At 61.6% G+C, this 16,904-nt stretch overlaps 1 protein-coding gene across 28 annotated transcripts in view; it reads right to left on the bottom strand.

Moving 5' to 3' along the window:
* CACNA1G (calcium voltage-gated channel subunit alpha1 G) overlaps positions 1-16,904 on the bottom strand; it is a 60,793-nt gene that overhangs the window by 23,165 nt on the left and 20,724 nt on the right. For 20 of the 28 annotated variants that reach the window (XM_047080491.1, XM_047080494.1, XM_047080493.1 and 17 more), the window contains exons 10-19: positions 9,056-9,207; positions 8,183-8,368; positions 7,968-8,082; positions 7,721-7,876; positions 4,796-4,864; positions 3,218-3,302; positions 2,939-3,132; positions 1,736-2,167; positions 718-818; positions 405-528 (exon numbers count right to left, since the gene is read on the bottom strand). In XM_047080491.1, coding sequence (XP_046936447.1) covers positions 405-528; positions 718-818; positions 1,736-2,167; positions 2,939-3,132; positions 3,218-3,302; positions 4,796-4,864; positions 7,721-7,876; positions 7,968-8,082; positions 8,183-8,368; positions 9,056-9,207 — 1,614 coding nt within the window. The remainder of the gene's footprint in view (positions 1-404; positions 529-717; positions 819-1,735; positions 2,168-2,938; positions 3,133-3,217; positions 3,303-4,795; positions 4,865-7,720; positions 7,877-7,967; positions 8,083-8,182; positions 8,369-9,055; positions 9,208-16,904) is intronic. The other 8 variants (XM_047080498.1, XM_047080492.1, XM_047080488.1 and 5 more) reach the window with 1 other exon arrangement.

Raw genomic sequence — 16,904 nt, forward strand, 5'->3', positions numbered from 1 at the left:
TCCCCTACTCTGCACTGCCCATGGGGGAGGCTGGGCAGGACGTCTCCCCCAGCAGCACACAGGTCGTGGGCAAAACCGAGCCCCTTTGCAGGAAGCAGGGGAAGCAAGACACTCAGCCCCGCCGGGGCCAGTCTGCTGCTCCCATCACGCTGACACTCGCCGACTCACACCCAGCTGGGCCCCACAAGTGCCTGGCTCATGAGAACGTGCTGTCTGCAAATAGCCAGGATGCAACGGGGCTCACTTTTCACCCAGGTAAGGAGCAGGGCCCCACTCCCCGAGCTGGGCTGGTGCATCACAGGAGGGAAATGGAGGCAGAGGCAGGAGAAGGACACAGGAGGCAAGCCTGGGTACCAGTTGCAAGGGAAGCCTACAGCCACCAAGTTTAGTCTTTGGTGACTCACAGCGCTGTGGGGGTCGATCTTGGGACGCTCCATGGCGATGGTGATGCAGTTGAGGAAGATGATGACAAGGACCACATGGTCGAACATCTTGTGGGTGATGATTCGGTGACAGAAGAGGCGGAACCTGTTCGGAGACGAGCAAAGGCTGGGCAGGAGGCAGGCCGGGCAGCGGGGAGCGGCCTTGCCTCCTCGGGGCCCTCCCAGCCCGCGGCCCCTCTCTCACGTGCCCTCAGGCCAGGACACTTCTAGCGTCTCCCAGGGTGGTGTCGCGGGATACTTCCCCAGGAGGAGAGGTCAGGGATCCCCTGCTCACCTTGACTGAGGAGAGAAGACATAGGCGGACCAGGAGTCTCGCTCCTGGCAGCAGGCGGGCAGCCGGGCTCGGATCCACACTCTCATCCGCTCCCCTCTGCTCTGTAGAAGGACCACAGAACTGGTGTGCGGGGCCGGGACCCTCAAGTTCCCCACGCCCTACCCCTTGTCTGCAGCAACATGGCCTTCACTCCCTGTCCAGCCCTTCACACTGGGCCCAGTCCTCAGCCCCGCTTCTCTTCCTTTATTCCTCAGACCCCCAGTCTCCCTCTAAGCCCCTCTAGTCCCCTGAGCATGCCTCGCTTCGTGCATCTCCTCCCTCCTCCCCTGCACGCCCCCCTCCCCCCAGGCTCTCTGCGCTTATGTCTCTGCCTCCAGCCTCCAGCCCAGCCCCGAAGGCCCTCCCTGCTTCCCTCCCCGCTGGGCTTGGGAGCTGCATCAATTATCAAACATTGTACCCATCATAGCTGTCTGTTCAAAGACACACCTGGCGGGAGGGGACCCTGGCCCCTTCTCCTCACACGCTAACCCTGAGGTCCTAGATCCACGTGCCCATCCCCCAGGGTTAGAGGTGGTGGTGGTGGTGGTGTGGAGGCCGGGGGAGGGGTGAATGGGTAAGGACGGGCGTGAAGTCAAGACTTGTGATAAGGTCGAGATGAGAGAGGGGGAGACAGGGGAGGGCATCAGTTTGGAGGGATGAGTTATGGGTATTTCTGAGTCACTGGGGGAGGGCCATGAAAGATTCATACGCATCTGCCCGAAACCATTCATATCCACCAAGGACCGCAGCCCCGCATGTGACGAGGATCTGGGGCTCGGCAGGGCGGGCATAGGGAGAAAAAGGGGCTGTTTGGAGCTCCGCTTCAGGGCCGGCACCCCTTGAGACCCCTCGGGCTCGACGGTAACTCCCTGAATGCCACGGAACTGGCAGCGGGGCGTCCAGCCCAGCGCCAGGTCAGGCATTGCCCCCCTCGCTCAAGGTCAGGTGTGAGAAGTCACCGCGCCCGCAGGGGCCTCACCAGGTTGCCCTCGTCATCGCCATCGTCCCCATCCAGTGGGGGGGCGTCGGGCCGCTGGGCCCGGGCCAGGCGCCCCGAGGCCGACTTGCCATTGCAGTCCTGGTGCTCGGAGGCCGAGCTGCGGCCACTGGCTGTGCGGTGCAGCCCGGGCACCTGCAGCGTGTCCGGCAGGTCAAAGGAGCTCTTGGCCTCCCGCTCCAGGGAGCCCCTGTGGCGACGGTCGCTGCCCACCGGGCTGGCTCTCTCCTCTTCCGAGCTCTCGTCCTCGTCCTGGCTCTCCCGGCCCTCGCCCGACAGCAGGGAGCGCCGTTCCCCACTCGGGCTCCTTCGCTTCAGGCTGGGGGCGCGGCCCAGGCTGTTCCGGCTGGAGCGCCTGCTGGTCCAGCTGCTTGCCGCGCTCCAGGGGCTGTGCGGAGAGCTGCGGGCGCTTGGCTGGGGGTGGGGGTGAGCCAGGGAGAGGGCGGTCTCAACCAGGACCCCGCAGCCCTGCACCCCACCCCCCACAGGCACCCTGTCTCCTGGGAGCCTCCTCGGCGCCATATCCGGAGTCGACGTGTAAGCGGGAGCCGTGGACCAGACGCCTGGGTTCAGATTACTCGCTCCCACCAGCTGGGTGACCCTGGGCAAGTGACTAAACCTCTCTGTGCCTCAGTTCCTCATCTGGAGAAGAGCTACGACACTAGTACCTATTCCTCATGTAGCTGACTGGCCGTATAAAGTGACGGCAGGCGCGCGGGCCCCGACGCCGACTCCTGGATTAAACTTCTGGCTCTGTCACCGGCTCACTGCCGAGCTTCCCACCAATCAGTTTGGCAAGCTAAGACCCGGGTCCCCATCTGTCAAGTGGGGATAATAGTGAGACCTACCTCATGGGGTTGCGCTCGTACAGAATCAGTAACTGCACGGGGTTTGCTATTATGATGAAGTATTAAGGAGAGAAGGACCTCCCCTATCTTATAGCAGAGGCTCCGAGGTTGAGTTTCACCCAAGGGCAGTTCAGAAACACAAGAATAGGATTAGAACACTGCTCTTTCTCCCCCCAAGGCCAGAGCTCTGCACCTGCCTGCATTACTAGCCCTACTGACCTCCCAGGGGCTTGTCCAACCTAGGGCTCAGAGGCCTTGGGCCTCTCCGCCCCCATCCTCTCTTCCCTCCTGACCTCTGCACATGTCCCACCATAGGGCACCCATGTGCACCCCATACCGGTGACTTCATCTCATGGGTCGCCCCTGGCTCAGCAGACCCGCTGCTGCTGGTGCGGCGGGAGGCGGGGCCCAGCGCCTCGGCCAGGCCGGTGCTGGAACTCTTGGGGAGCGACATGGGCGTGGCGGCCGTGTGGATGATAAGAGGCGGCAGCAGGTTCTTCCGCAGCTCCGGGTGCTCTCCCAGGGACACCACTGCCGGGGGAGTGAGAGGAGAGACCCTGAGTCCACTCAAGGCTGGCCCAGGGCCAGGGCCCGCACCCCCAGGATAGATACTCACAGGCCAGGCGCTTCTTCCTGTCCCCGTCACCATCCAGGCTGGGTGAGAAGAAATCGGGCTCTGACTCGGACTTGGTGGCATCTCCCTAGGGTGGGGGTGGGGGGGGGAGCAGCAGGCCATTAGAGACCTGGCCCGGCAGGGGCTAGTGGGCTGGACTGAGGTCTCCCTGTCTCCACAAGCATACACCACATATAGGCTATGGGAACCAGCAACCACGGCACGAGGCATGCACTGGCACAGGCCACACCATCCAGGCGTGGGGCCCAGAGCTCCCCAGGGCCCCCGACACCTCTGCCTCCCACCTGCCACACCTCAGAGAAGGCCATGACTAACCCCATAGCCCACGACACAACCAGCCTGGTGGGGACTGGCTCCGGGAAGGGCTGAGGGGAGAGGGGAACAGCCGGGCAGGCGGGTGGGTGGGTGGCATAGGCCAAAGGGAGCTGGGGACCTGAGTGAAATGGTCACTAGAGCCTAAATTCCCAAGGCCACTTGTGCCCTCTGCTTTCCTTCCATGGCTGCCCTCCCCTGAGCCGCAGACCTGAGGACCCCAGAAGGAAATTGAAAGACCCCAGACAGAGCAGCTCAGCCCAAGGAGGCCACTTCAGGCCCTCTGTTTCCTTCCCCTCGTCTTTCCCAAGACCCCACCCTGTCCCCTGGCCCCATTTTTACCTCTGTCCCTGTCTCTGGGGTACTTTTTTCTTCCTCCTTAGCAGGTCAGTGGGTTCCCCAGTAATTACACACTTCTCCTTAAGAAGTTATTAAGAAATACTTGATTGCTACTTTTGATAAGGGCATAAATATTGCGTAATTGGCATCTCAGGGGATCATTTTCATTAACTCAGTTTACATCCCTAACGAGGCCTTTAATTATCGAGTGGGATCTCCAGGGGGCCGCTCGGGATGCACAGCACTGTGGGGTCCCGCGGGAACCCCGGCCTTGGCCCGAATTCCAGGGCCAGCACAGGAAACAGTGGAGCACGGGCTCAGTGTGGAGGCCAGAGTGGGGGCAGGCCCCCAAATGCCTGCTGGACCTCCCAGGTGGCCAGGGGGCCAGAGACTCGGAAGTGGGTTTAAAAATCTGGGACCTTCTGGCAAGAGGCACCCCACCCTCACATCCTCCAAAGACTTGTCCTGAGCTGAGGCAGCTTGTGGGGGTCTCCAATAGGGGCTCAGGGCAAGGGGGAGGGGAGAGAGATGGGGAAGCACAGTCTGCGGCCATGATCCCGAGACTCGGACTCCTCGGGGACCTCAGTGTAGGCACCCACACACGGTGGACCACACACGTGCACACAGAGATTCTAAGTCCCTTCCTTCTCCCGCCCCTCTACTGGTCCAGCGGGGGACGGGAACAGTGCCCTTGGCAGGGTGGTGGGGGCAGAGGCAAGGAGGCCCCTCCTCTCCATGTCCTCAGGGGGAAGGGACTTAAAATCGAAGCAAACCTCACGACACCAATGACCACCACAGCTACCACAGTTGCACAGCGGCTGAGCGTGAACACGAGCACAGAGACACGGAGGTGGAGGGGGCACAGGGCACGGGGAGCGGGGGCATGCCGACTCATGATCGCGTACCTACCCCCTGGGAGTCGACAGGCAGCTGAATACAGCTTAACTGTCCACTCGCATCTTCCCGTTTGCTGATTTCCTACAGGGAGACGGGGAGGCAGGGGACGGGCGCTGGTCACAGGTGCTCGGGCTTTCAAACATCAGCAGTGTCAAAAGAGGACGAAGAAAAGGATGGCACAAACCCGACAGGGGTGGAAGAGGGACGAGACACTGGGGGTAGGGGAGGAGGAGAAAGGGGACAGACGGCCTTCCAGAATTCAACCACAGGCCCTCGGGCCCGAATGAATCTGAAGGGTGAGGGCAGAGGCCATGAAGGTGGGGGAAAAGGGCAGGCAAGGAGATCGAGCCCCCCAGTAGTCCTAATAATGACAGCTACGATGCACAAGGGGCATGCCAGCCGCCCAGAAACCGCTTTAGTCACACCAGCTCGCCTCTCGCAAGGCGGGAAGGAAGTCACTCGTGTCACCATAAAGGAGGCAGCTGAGGTTTGGAGAAGCTAAGACAGATGTCCCCAGGCACGCAGAGAGTCAGAGGTCTACCTGGGCCTTGCACCTGAGTCTCCAGCTCACCTTGTACTGGCCCCGCACTGGCAGCGGGCTTGGGGATGGGCAGGGAGGCGGGGAAGGAGGAGGGCATGAGCCAGAGGCCGGGAGGAGGCTGCGGGCCAGGAGCTGCAGCGGGGCTCCCCACTCCCATACGCCCAGACTGCATCCCCCAGAATCAGACCGGGTCCAGCTGCTCCCACTGGGATGGGATGTGACAAGTAACACTGGGATGACAGCTATGATGTTGTTTAATACCAATTAATGGCCTCACACAGGGCCTGCTGTCTGCTCATTTAATTAAGTGTGTGCATGACAAATACACAGGGATTCAGGATGCTGCCCCCTGCACGTCGGCAAATGGGCAGCCGAGCCAGCCCCGTCTCCCGGGCCTCCTCCCTCTGACCTCTTGGCAAGGTGGCCAGGCCAGCTGGGGCTACCCTGGAGCCCTCCTGCTGCTGACGACCAACAACTTCCTCTGCAGAGGGGGGTTGCCTGTTTTGTAAAAGAGCGGGCCATCACAACAGCAACAACCAGCCTCTCCTGCCAGAATGCGGGGCTTCCTCAGAGCCACATGTGCAACCCCCCTCCCCCTTAAAACTCTGTACAAGACAGGGCAGGTGCTTCTGGAGGTATCCAGGTCACCGGCCTGGCTTGACCGGCCCTCCCCTCCCCCACCTAGGTGTTGGCCCACGACACACAGGACAGTGGGCGGCTGGTCCAGCCCCTCCCGCGGGCACTTCAGGGCCAGGCCGCCGCCCACCCCCATGGAGGGGGGTTGATCTGGAAATCCTTCCTCCATCCCAGCCCCGACCTGAAGCATCAAACTCTGAGACCCTTGCCACTGGGCACCTGTGCCCTGCAGGTTGAGGCGGCTGTGGCCCCAGGCCCTAGCTGACCGGTCGGGCTGGGGCAGCCACAGGCCCCCGGCAAGGCCAGAGTGACCTGTCTTCCTTCCCAACAGCAGACATCGCCGCTGCCTAGCAACCAGGCCGGCTCGGCAGCATTCAATTTAACAAGGTGTTTGCTGAAAGGGCCGGCGGTGGGGAGGGGGCTGTCTGCACCGGGCACCTCCAGGGCTGCTGAGACGACCGAATGGCCAGCTGAGGGGAGGGGAATAGGCTCGGGGTGTTTTCCATATCCCCTCGCGGAGTTCCTCGGGGATTTTTCTGAGGACATCTTAGCCGCCAGGGGCAGTGGTTTGCAAGGGGCGGCGGGACCCCCCGTCCCCGCTCAGCAGTTCTTCCCACCGGCTAAGAGCGGTGGGTGTCCACGGAGACCCTGGCTCTTACGGGAGCATGGTGTCACCCCCGAACTTCTCAGGCCCCGGGGAACCCCCAATGAAGTGCCTCGTCCCTCGGCACAAGAGGCCCGGCCATCACCAGAGGCAGGGCCGGCCTCCCCCACCAGCTGCCCTCGCTGCCACCCAGTGGGAAGAAATGCGATAATGGATAAGTACAGAATGTGCACGGCCGGCGGGCAGCCGGAGAGGGCCGGTGTGGGACAGAGGCACCCGCACCCCACCAGCCCAGCCGGCCTACGGGGAACGGCCCTCCCTCGCGAAGGCTGGGAAAGAGTCGGAAAATAGATTTTTGTTTTTCCACCGTGTGCCGAGTATTTATAGACCAGGCCGCAGCGGGAGTTTCCATCCGGGTCACCCGGAGAGAACTGGACCAAGAGCTTTTCTGCGCCCAACCTGGAGCATTTCTAGGTTGGGTCAACCTGCCTGTGAAAGACGCCTGGACTGGAGGCTGGGCTGGGCCCGGAGCTCGGGGGACGGGCGGGGGGGAGCTGAGGGACAGGAACGACGTACGGCCCTCCAGGCAGGTGCTGAGCCCTGGCACAGCCAGGGCAGGATCGATGCAAATCAATATGAATGGATGACGCTGCCTGTGACGGAGGTGATGGAGCCTGGGCTGGAAATAGGACGCTCGTCTCTGCCACGCCTGCAGCTAATTGGGCTCATTTCTCACCCTGGGCAGCTTAGCCCTGCCTGGGCCCTGGTGGCATCTTCATCAGTTTAGCTGGAGCTTGGATGATTTGCACCCAAGCTGCCCCCGCCCCTCGGCTCAGAGGGGTCCCCTCTGGATGTCCCCGAGAGCACCCGTACTCGGGATCCAGCTGGCACCGTGTGCCAACACTTATCCAGCTCTCCGGGGAAGAATCTGGCTGACCTTGATGCGGAAGCCCACTCAGGAGCTAGTGGACCCAGGGATCCCCCACAACCGCCCTGTCTCCCCGGTGCTGAGGGGCTGCCCGAGACCCGGGACCTTCCACCCCAAGTCCCCCAGCCTGGCCTGATGGGCACTTTCTGCGAGACCTCCCCGGCCACCATGGCTCAAGCCAGGCAGCCGACTCCTCCCGGAACTGGACTGCTGTGGGCAGGGGGTTACCTCCGCCTGGAAGCCCTCCACCAGAATGGCGACGAGCAGATTAAAGAGCACGTAGTTGCCGAAGGTCATGAGGGCAATGAAATAAAGAGCAGCCCAGGACGACGTGGAGGCCATTCCGTTGTAGAGTACCTTGTTCCAGTCCTCCTGGGTCAGGATCTGTGGGCAGAGGCTGGAGGTCAGGGCCTTCACCGGGGGTGCCCCGCCTCCCCCCCCACCCCCGTCCACCCCTGCCTGGTTACCCTGGCACCTGAAAGACGGTGACGATGGCCCAGAGCAGGGAGTCAAAATTCTTCCGGTCCGGCAGCGTGTCCCCGTCCCGCTCAGATGCAAATTTGCAGCCGAAGAGATGCATGCCCAGGATGCTGAAGACACAGGAGCCGGGAGATGGGGGGCAGGGGCGGGGGCACCCCCTGCCCCTCAGGCCCTCCTCCCAGCCGGCGCGGAGGCCGCCCCTGCCCTCACCTGAAGATGAAGATGAAGAGCATGAGCAGCATGCAGAAGGTGGCCACGTTGTCCATGGTCTTCATGAGCACCACCAGCTGTCGCTGCAGCGCCGGCAGGAAGCGCACCAGCTTCAGCACCCGCATCAGGCGGAAGGTCCGCAGCACCGACAGGCCACCCCCCTGCTGGCCCACGATCTCCCACACGCTGCAAGGAGGGCGGGGAGCCTGAGCCCCTGCGGGCTCGCCCTCCCTCCACCCCTCCCTCTGAGAGGGCCTGGAAAAGCCGGCCCAGCGCCAGGGCGCGGGGCACAGGCGGGAGCCTCCGAGACGGGTGTAGGTGACGGCTCCGGCCCTCTCCACGCCCTCCTCTCTCCAGGCCGGAGATCACCTCCTGGCAGCGGACAGCCCTCTCCCACATTCCGGCCCATGCAACAGCGTCAAGTTAGGGAATATTTGCTTTGTTCCCTTCTAATGAAATCTAAAGCCGGTTCCAAAAAGCAATAAGGCAGTTCTCCTGGCCCCAGGCCTAGGGGGACGGAGCACTTTCCCAGGGTCTGGGAAACCCTAAAGCAAGTCGAGGGTGTCTGAGATGGTTTCCAAGCACTTTGCTGGCCGGGCTTCACACCCCCTTCAGCTCCTCTGCAAAGCCAGCTGCCCAGTCCTCACTCGCCCCGGGGCCCGCATGGGCTCAAGGGCAAGAAGCAGAAGTGGGGAGAGGAGACTGCACAGCGGGTCACCCCCCCGCCCCCACTGCGGAAGCGGCAGGGCCTGCGGGGGTCAGTGGGGCCTGACTCCAGACCCCTCCACCCCAGAGGAACAGGCTGCCTGGCTTCTCGTCCAAGCCACCCCACGGGCATTCCTCAGGCGGCAGGCAGTGGAGGGGCCGCCATACCTGATGACGACGATGACGCCATCGAAGATGTTGTAGGGGTTCTTGATGTAGCCAAAGGGACCGTACACGAGCAGCTTCAGCAGCATCTCCAGGGCAAAGAGGCTGGTGAAGACGATGTTGCTGATTTCCAGGGCGTTGGTGAGCTCCTCGGGCTGGAGGGCAGGGTGGGGTATGAAGCAGCCGAGGCTCACCCCTGAGCCCCTCACCCCTGCCGTCCCTAGCGGAGGCCACCGGCAGAGAAGCAGCAGGAATAGCAAGGTGGGGGGTAGGCAGGGCGGGGGGCGGGCAGTGGTGATGCTGGATGGACTCTCCAGAGGAGGGCTCACCCCCAAACGGCCCATGAGGAAATGCGCTCGGGGGCAGCTGCCACGCCAAATCTCAGCCCCGGGTCTCAGAGCCTGGGACCGCAGGCTCGCGGGAAGCCTGTATAATAGGTTCTGCCCACCGCCTGCGAGGAGGTCCGAGACCCTTCTTATCCTGTGCTGCTCGGTCAGCTCAGCAGGCCGTGGCCAGCGGCGCAGCGAGGCTGGCCAATGTCACAGGGCGACCGCCAAGGCCTCACACGCATACCCAGACACACAGCCACACGCAAAGTCACACGTGCTCTACAATTACTCTGTGGATTTGGCAGCCTTCTCCCGGACAACTGTTGGCTAACGTTGCTTTCTTCCAGACACAGGCACACACGGCACACCCCCGCACACCGTGCACACAAACACACGAACGAGCACACGCGCGCGCGCACGTACGCCCGCAGGCACACGCAAACGTGCTGGTGGGCAGAAAGGAGGTGACCGAGCAGGTTGTCGCAGACGAGGAGGACCTGGGGCTGCCCCCTGAGACTGCGATGCCTGGGTTCATTGCCAGCCCATCCTGTCCACTCGCTGTGTGACCTTCAGCAAGATTCTCAACCTCTCTGGCCAAATGTAAAACACTGGCGGTAATCACTTTTATGCTTCCAGCCAGGGTCCAGGATTGGGATCGAGGACCCATCCTAGAGAGGTCGTCAGAAATAATGAAAAACGTCTGCCACTCCAGCTCACTCGTCGCCGCCCTCCCTCCCTTCCGTCAAAATTAAGCATCTACTGTATGCCTAGCAAGACATCAGGTATGAAAAGGAGCCGCAAAAACATGCCGACTATTCTCCCTGCCTCCCGGGAGCCCAGAGTCTCACTGGAAACAGGTCGTACACAAAACAGCTGAGTAACCACAAGAGGCCTTAGATACTTAGATGCCAAAATAAATTATCCCGACGGTAAATCCAAGAGTCCAGGGGAGAGACGGTGAGGGAGGAACTAAGGCTGGGAAAGCCTTAGTCAGGAAGCAGCATTTGCAATGAGCTCTGAAGGGTAAGGTCTCTCCAGGGAAAGGGGCGCGGAAGGCGTCACAGGGCGAAGCACGAGGAATGAACCATGTTTGGGGAGAAAGAGAGCGGCAGGGCTGAGCTGAGGGCTGGAGATGCAGGGTGAGGTATGATTGGCTCAGTGGAGCTCAATGCCTACCTAATGGGGTGTCTTGATCGCCCCAAAGCCTTCGTTTCAAAACAGCTCAAGAAGTTTCAGTTAAAATAAACAACCAGATGAAGCCCTCAGTCCATCAGACACCTCCCCCTGTTTACCCAGCTGCCTCCTCTGGCTGGCTGCCCAGGTAGGTCACCCAAGCACGGAAGCAGGCCTGGGCACCCACCAAATGTATCCTGACGGCCTGACTTTGTGTGGCCAGCCTGTGTAGGGGGTGGGGAGACCTGGAAGGAAGGGCCTTCTGGCTGGCAGGTGAGGGGTGTTTGGGGGTCAACAGCTACTCAGGAGGAGAGAAGCTCTCGGCCTGTGCACGGATTCTTTCCGAAGGCAGGCCTGGGGGGCCGGGCCAGGGTCAGCAGGCAGGGCCGAGAGCCAGCCGTCCAGAGAGTGGGTGGCTGGTACAGGGCCGGTGTGGCAAGGAGCCCATTGGTCCAGTAGATCCCGAGCAAGTCCTTGCTCCCCAGACGGAAAATGGGGGCAGGAAAGGACACTGCCACCTGATCTAGTGAATGGGGTCACAGACAGACAAGATCTTGGGCCCCTCTAGCATTAGCATAGTGCAGGTGGCGGGGAAGGGGTCATCGTCAGGACAGGTAAAGCTCGGGGCTCAGATCCCTCCTGACTAAGTGGATCCCCTCTTGGCATCCCAAGTCCAGTCTGCCAGGGACCAGGCTCAGTGAGCCTGCCTCCCTGTCACTCTGCCACCTGCCCAGCTGTCCAGCTGGATTGCATAAAGGTGATGGGCACAGGTGCAATGCCTTGAGGGTCCCCAGGCTCACCCTGCGTCTCACCTCATGCTATCCACATAACTGCCCTGGCACCCTCACTTCAGATAAGAGCCGAAAGGTCAAGAGATGGTGAATGATGGGTTCAAAGTCACGGGGCAGGGAGAACCAGGGAGTGGGACCCAATCCCATTTCATTCGGACTCTGATAACACGACGCAGCAGTCAGGGGCCAAACCCACCCCAGGTGACAGCCAGGCGCCCGTGAATCCAGACACACTGAATTCATAACACGCCTTCCAAAGTCTACAAAACCATATTTCGCAGGAACTTAATGTATGAATAAAGAACACGCTGATTCGAAGGCACAGCTGAGGTACAGCTTACAATGGGTGAATTTTATGGCATATACACGATACCTCAAAAAACGGTGCCAAAAATAAAAATTAATAAACCTTTTTTTAAAAAAAAGTGGCTGAAAGCACAGTAGCTTTCGGCCTCTTGCGTCGACTCCATTAGTGAATCTTAAAAGTACGACCAGCACGGGGCATGTGGAGGGGGGTATTTCCAGAATTCCCTGATGTCATTCAAGGTGGGGCGCAACGTCTGTACCCGACGGCTCATGGCTCATGGACACCTGCACACCGGCCGAGAGCCTCACTGGAAAGGTGGTACAGGGCTCCCCTGAGGTCCTGGTTGAGGGGGGCAGGGAGCAAAGGCTGGACCCCCCCCCCCCTCACGCCTCCAGGCAGCTGAGACAGGAACAGCAGGTGAAAAGGAAAAGCGGGCACTGTCCCTCAGCCTGCCCTCTCTCTTCTGGGAAGTCTCACGGCACACACCTCCGGGCAATGCCTATTTGCTCCCAGGGCCCCGGAATCCCCCCGTGATCCATGGGAAAAGGCACTCCTCCCCAGACAGGTCAGCCCAAGTTACTAAATCGGAGGCTGGGAACGTTCTGCAAACACAGGCAGGACGCAGGACGAGGATACAGAGACACAATCTTAGCAACACGGTGGCCCCAGGGACCAGAGCCGTGATCACAGCCACTGCAGCTGCAAAGGGGCAGGGAGGGAGCCAACTTCTGCCAGTATCTCCCCGGGGCAGCGCGCTGGCTACCCCGTCCCTCCCAGGGTTTCATTTCCTCCCTGCCTCCTTAGATAGCCGGGGAAACTGAGGCTCCAAGAGGTGTGGTGACTTGGTGGAGGTCACACCGCTGGCTCAGGAAGGCCCCCCCACACACCAGGTGGGCACCAGCCCCCCTCCCGACTCTCTCCTGCTGCCAGGAAGTCCTTTCTCAGGTCTCAATCCTCCCTCAAGACGTCGAGGTGCAGCGGGGGGCTGCAGTGAGTTGAGGCCAGGCAGCCTCTCCCACACAGGGGCCCCGGGCTCTTCTTTGGGAAGATGCTAACTGCAAACGCCCCACCTCCTAAGACTTCCCCTCCCCTCAGCCTGTCCCCTTGGAGCAAGTATAGCACCCCCCCCCCGCCGCCCACAAGCTCCCCGATACTTCTCGGCACCAGGACTCCCCCGAAAGCACCAGGACTCACCTCCATCAGCCAACCCTTAACGGGCCCACAGCATGCAGAACACTGGTGATCAAAACATGGGGTGGAACCAGAGTGTGGGAGGCCGGCCAACCCTGAGACTTTCTGCCTGTGTGACCTTGGGCAGGTCCCTTAACCCCTCTGATCCCCAGTGGCCTTCGCTGTTAAACAGGGTAGCGTCACCTCATGGCAGAACTGCTCTGCAGAACAGAGGCGTTAAAGACCGTGAAAACACCCGGCCCAGAGCCACGCTCAGGCGGCCCCGCGGGCACTGACGGTGGACGCGGGCCTCACACACGGCAGGACGGAATGCCTGCAAGGCCGCACGAAGCCCCACGCTGGGGACAAACACCAGGAGCACCCCGGGAGCTCAAACCCAGCTGAGGCCGGGGAGGAAGGGGCGGAAGGAGAACCCCGTGGAGGGCACCCCCAGCTGAAGGCGGCACGAGCAAAGATGCAGAGGAAGGAATGCATGGGGACAGGGACAGAGAATCAAGTGCTTCTCCGGGGTCAGAGCGGGGGAGGGGTCCGTGGAGGACACGGCTGCAAGGCTGGCAGGGCCCAGGCAGGATGGCCTTGAACTCTGTCCCACCACTGGGGCTGGACTCGCCTCTGCCCGCGATGCTGCCACTGGGGCTTCTGGGGGGAGGAAAGAGATGTGCAGAGCGGTTTATTAAGAAGATTAATCTGGCTGCAGTGGTGGCAGCATGCTGATGGCTTGGAGAGACGGAGAGACGGAGACCAATTAGGGGGATGCTGCAGAGGCCCAGGCAGGAGGCCCAGGAGCGGCTCCGGCACACGGGGACGGCGAGAGGAGTGGGCGAGCCGGGAGACAGCTGGGCAGAGGCTCGTACGAGTCACCCCAGCCCTGCCCCAGCGCCACCCCACCCCCATCTCCTCCGCTCCCAACAGCTCCACTGACCTGAAATCTCTGCTCCTTAGTTCACTTCACCTCTGCTTTTGACAGTCCTGCCCGCTGCACCCCCTCCCCCGACCCAGGATGGGGGAATCCAGGCAGGCCACAGCGATGGGGCAAGGGTCACTGGCACCTCTTGCCTCCTCCTCCTCCAAGGAGGGGTGTGGGAAGTCAGGAGCCACCTGGATGGCAGGTGGTTTCAAGCAAAGCCCACGGGCTTCACCATATCGATCACCACCTTGCTCTTCTCAGACCTCCGGGAGCTCTCCAGCTTGGAACTTTGCCTCTCTGGGCCAATCCCCTTGCGGCCCCTCACACCCACTGGGCCCACTGCTGGGTGTCACTGTGCCTCAGAACCCCGTATCCAGGGGTGGCTCCAGCCCCTCCCCACAATCTCCTACCAGCACCCGGAAGTCACCTCCAGGAAACACACCAGCAAAGCAGGCACACGGCACTCACAGTGTGCTCCCAGCTGGGACACAGCCAAGCCAAAGCCCCTGAGACTCCAGATTCTGGAGCTGGGGCCCCTGCCCCTCACCTGCCAGGACACTCTCGCAGCCTGGGGCCCGGGGTGGACCATTTCAAGGCTGCCTTCCTGCCGCAGACCTCAGAGCGCCCCTGCCGGGCCGGCCCCAGCCCAGGTAAGACCCCACCCCCTCCGCTCCTGCTGCGGCCATCGAATTGTTGAGCGGTGCTGTCACGAGCCTGTGCTGACTGGACAGGGCAATGCCAGCTGGGGGCCTCACGGCAGCTCTGTACCTTCCCTCACCCTCCTCTGCTGCTGGGGCTCCATCTCTCCCCACCTAGAGCTGTTCCAAACCTTCTCCCTCTCCTCGCCCCGCCTCGTCCCCACTCCCAGCCTGGCCTCTCCCCGCCCCCCCCGCCGGGCTCCGCTCCCCACCCCACAAACAGCTCTGTGACGCACAGCACAGCCGACTCTTCTCTCCTCCCCTCCTCCACCTGCACCTGCACCTCCCTCCACACACACCCCACGTCCCCAGGGCCCTGTTCACGTATCTCCTGTTCCTTCACCCCCCCCAGTCTCCTTTCCTGGGCTCAGAGCAGAAGCCCCCATGTGAGTGCAGGCCTAGTCCCCCCAAACCCCAGCTCTTCCAAGTCCCTCTCTCAGGGGATGCCAGGACAGCACCAGAGCCTGCTGTCGGCCCCACCTGCCAGCGCCTGTGCCCCCTCCTGCCCTCCTAGGGCTCCTCTCCCGTCCCCTTTCTCTGCTCAGAGTTCAGTCAGAACCCACTCCCTCCTCTTGCCCCCCAGCTCCCGACTCCCACCACCGCAGCCCCCTCCCACCCGGCTGTCACTGGGGTGTGGACGACACTAAACAATCTCCCTCCAAGCCCTTGGCTCCTCACCCAGAGAGCCAACCTGCCTGATAGCGTTCCCGGGATGGCCGGCCTCCAGCTCAAATGCAGCGCTCCAAAACAAACCCTCCCACCCCCTCTCCATCAAACCTGCCCCTTCCCGGACGGCCAGCTCCATCACCCTCCAGAATTCTGTCTTGGCTCCTGGGAGTTATCTAGGATTCCTGTGGGCCCTCATCCCTCCAGCAGCAGGTGCCGGCCCCCGCCCCCTTGTCCTTTCCTCCACCACCATACTTGGGGCCCTCGCTGCCTCTGGTCTGAAGGACAGAAATAGCCTCTGGGCCTCTCCCTCGACCCAGCCCGCACCCACTGGAATCTCTGGCTTCCTTCAACACAGCTGGGCTCACATCACTCCTGCTCAGACACCTCGGTGGGGGTGGGGGTGGGGGTGGGGGTGGGAGGCAACATGACTGTCCTCCGAGCGTCCCACGCCACCCTGTGCTCCTCCAGGCTAGGTTGCCGGATTTCCCCTTAATCCTTCCATCGAGGCCTCTCTGCACCAATCCCGCCTAGCTTTCAAGGACCCCTCTCAACAGCCACCTCCTTCGTGAAGCCCTTCCAAGCCCCCAGCTGGGTGTGAGCATCTCTCCTCCGTCCCCAGAAGCCTCCCTTACGACATTTGGCATAATCGTCCATGAAACAGAACTTTTCGGCTAGAACCTACATTTCTCCGGTGCTTCTGGTGCTTCTGGCTCTGTCCCCCGCCCCCTGCCATTCTGCCATCCTATTCTGGCATGCTGTGCACAGGAGGAGGTGTTTGCTGAGCCGCAGGAGCCTATCGGACCAGAGGACGCCTGAAGGAATGTGAACACCCCGTTAGCCAACCATCTCCAAAACAGCACCCATTCCCCACCCCCCCACATCTGGAGAGACTTTGGAAATCTGGGGCCAGGACGGCTCTAAAAGGATCATCCCCCCCCCCCGCCCCCCCCGGTTCTGCTTGGCTCAGCCTCAGCTCCTGAGACAGGGCTCCTCTGTCTGGAGGCCAAGAACTGCTAGAAGGCCCAAGGGATAGACTCGGGGTGGGAGGTGTCCATAAACCCTTGTCCTCGAAGGCCACATGTGGGGTGTCCCTGCACGTGTGTATTTTCTGGGGAGAGAGTCCCCAGTTTTCAGCAGAATCCCAAAGGAGTCTGTGAATCCCTTCAAAGTTAAGACCTGCCACATCTGGATTTCCACCCCCCCCCACCCCCACCCCACTCCACCCCCAACTTCCCTTGCCTTGAACAGCTGACCTCACTCACTTATAAATAGAAACCCTCCCTGGACATGTATCTAGAGTGACAGGATGGGTCCAGAGTCTGAGCAACGAACGGGATCGTCACCTGCCCTGTCCTCTGCTGGCCCGAAAGGCAGTCTACTCTGGACCCTGCCTCTCTCTCTCATTGGCAGCCCAGAGACCCACTGGGCCACACGCCCCTCCCCCACCTCTCTCTGTTGTCCCTCCTCTAGAATGTGAAGTTAACCTCTGCCCTCAGCACCCCGGAGCTAGGAAAGGGGTGATTAGGAAGCTCCTATGTCCCCAAGACCCCCTCCCCACACCACCCCCACTCCTCCTGGAGCAGCTTGGCCCCAGGGCAGACGCCGGCCAAGACACTCTCTTCTGAGCTCCAGCAGCCTGCTAGGTACGCCCCAGGATGGCCCACGGATGCCTTGTACGCAACGTCCTGCAGCCCCAATCTGCTCAAGGCCCAGTGCTCCCACCCTAAGCAGAAACCTGGGTCTTGTCCTTGCTGTGTCCTCCCCCCAAATCTCCAATTGGTGTCGAG

The sequence above is a fragment of the Lynx rufus genome, unplaced genomic scaffold (assembly GCF_022079265.1).
Source record: "Lynx rufus isolate CCGP_SWC_20201006 ecotype Redwood Valley unplaced genomic scaffold, mLynRuf1.p SCAF_18, whole genome shotgun sequence".
NCBI classification, from domain to species: Eukaryota; Metazoa; Chordata; class Mammalia; order Carnivora; family Felidae; genus Lynx; species Lynx rufus.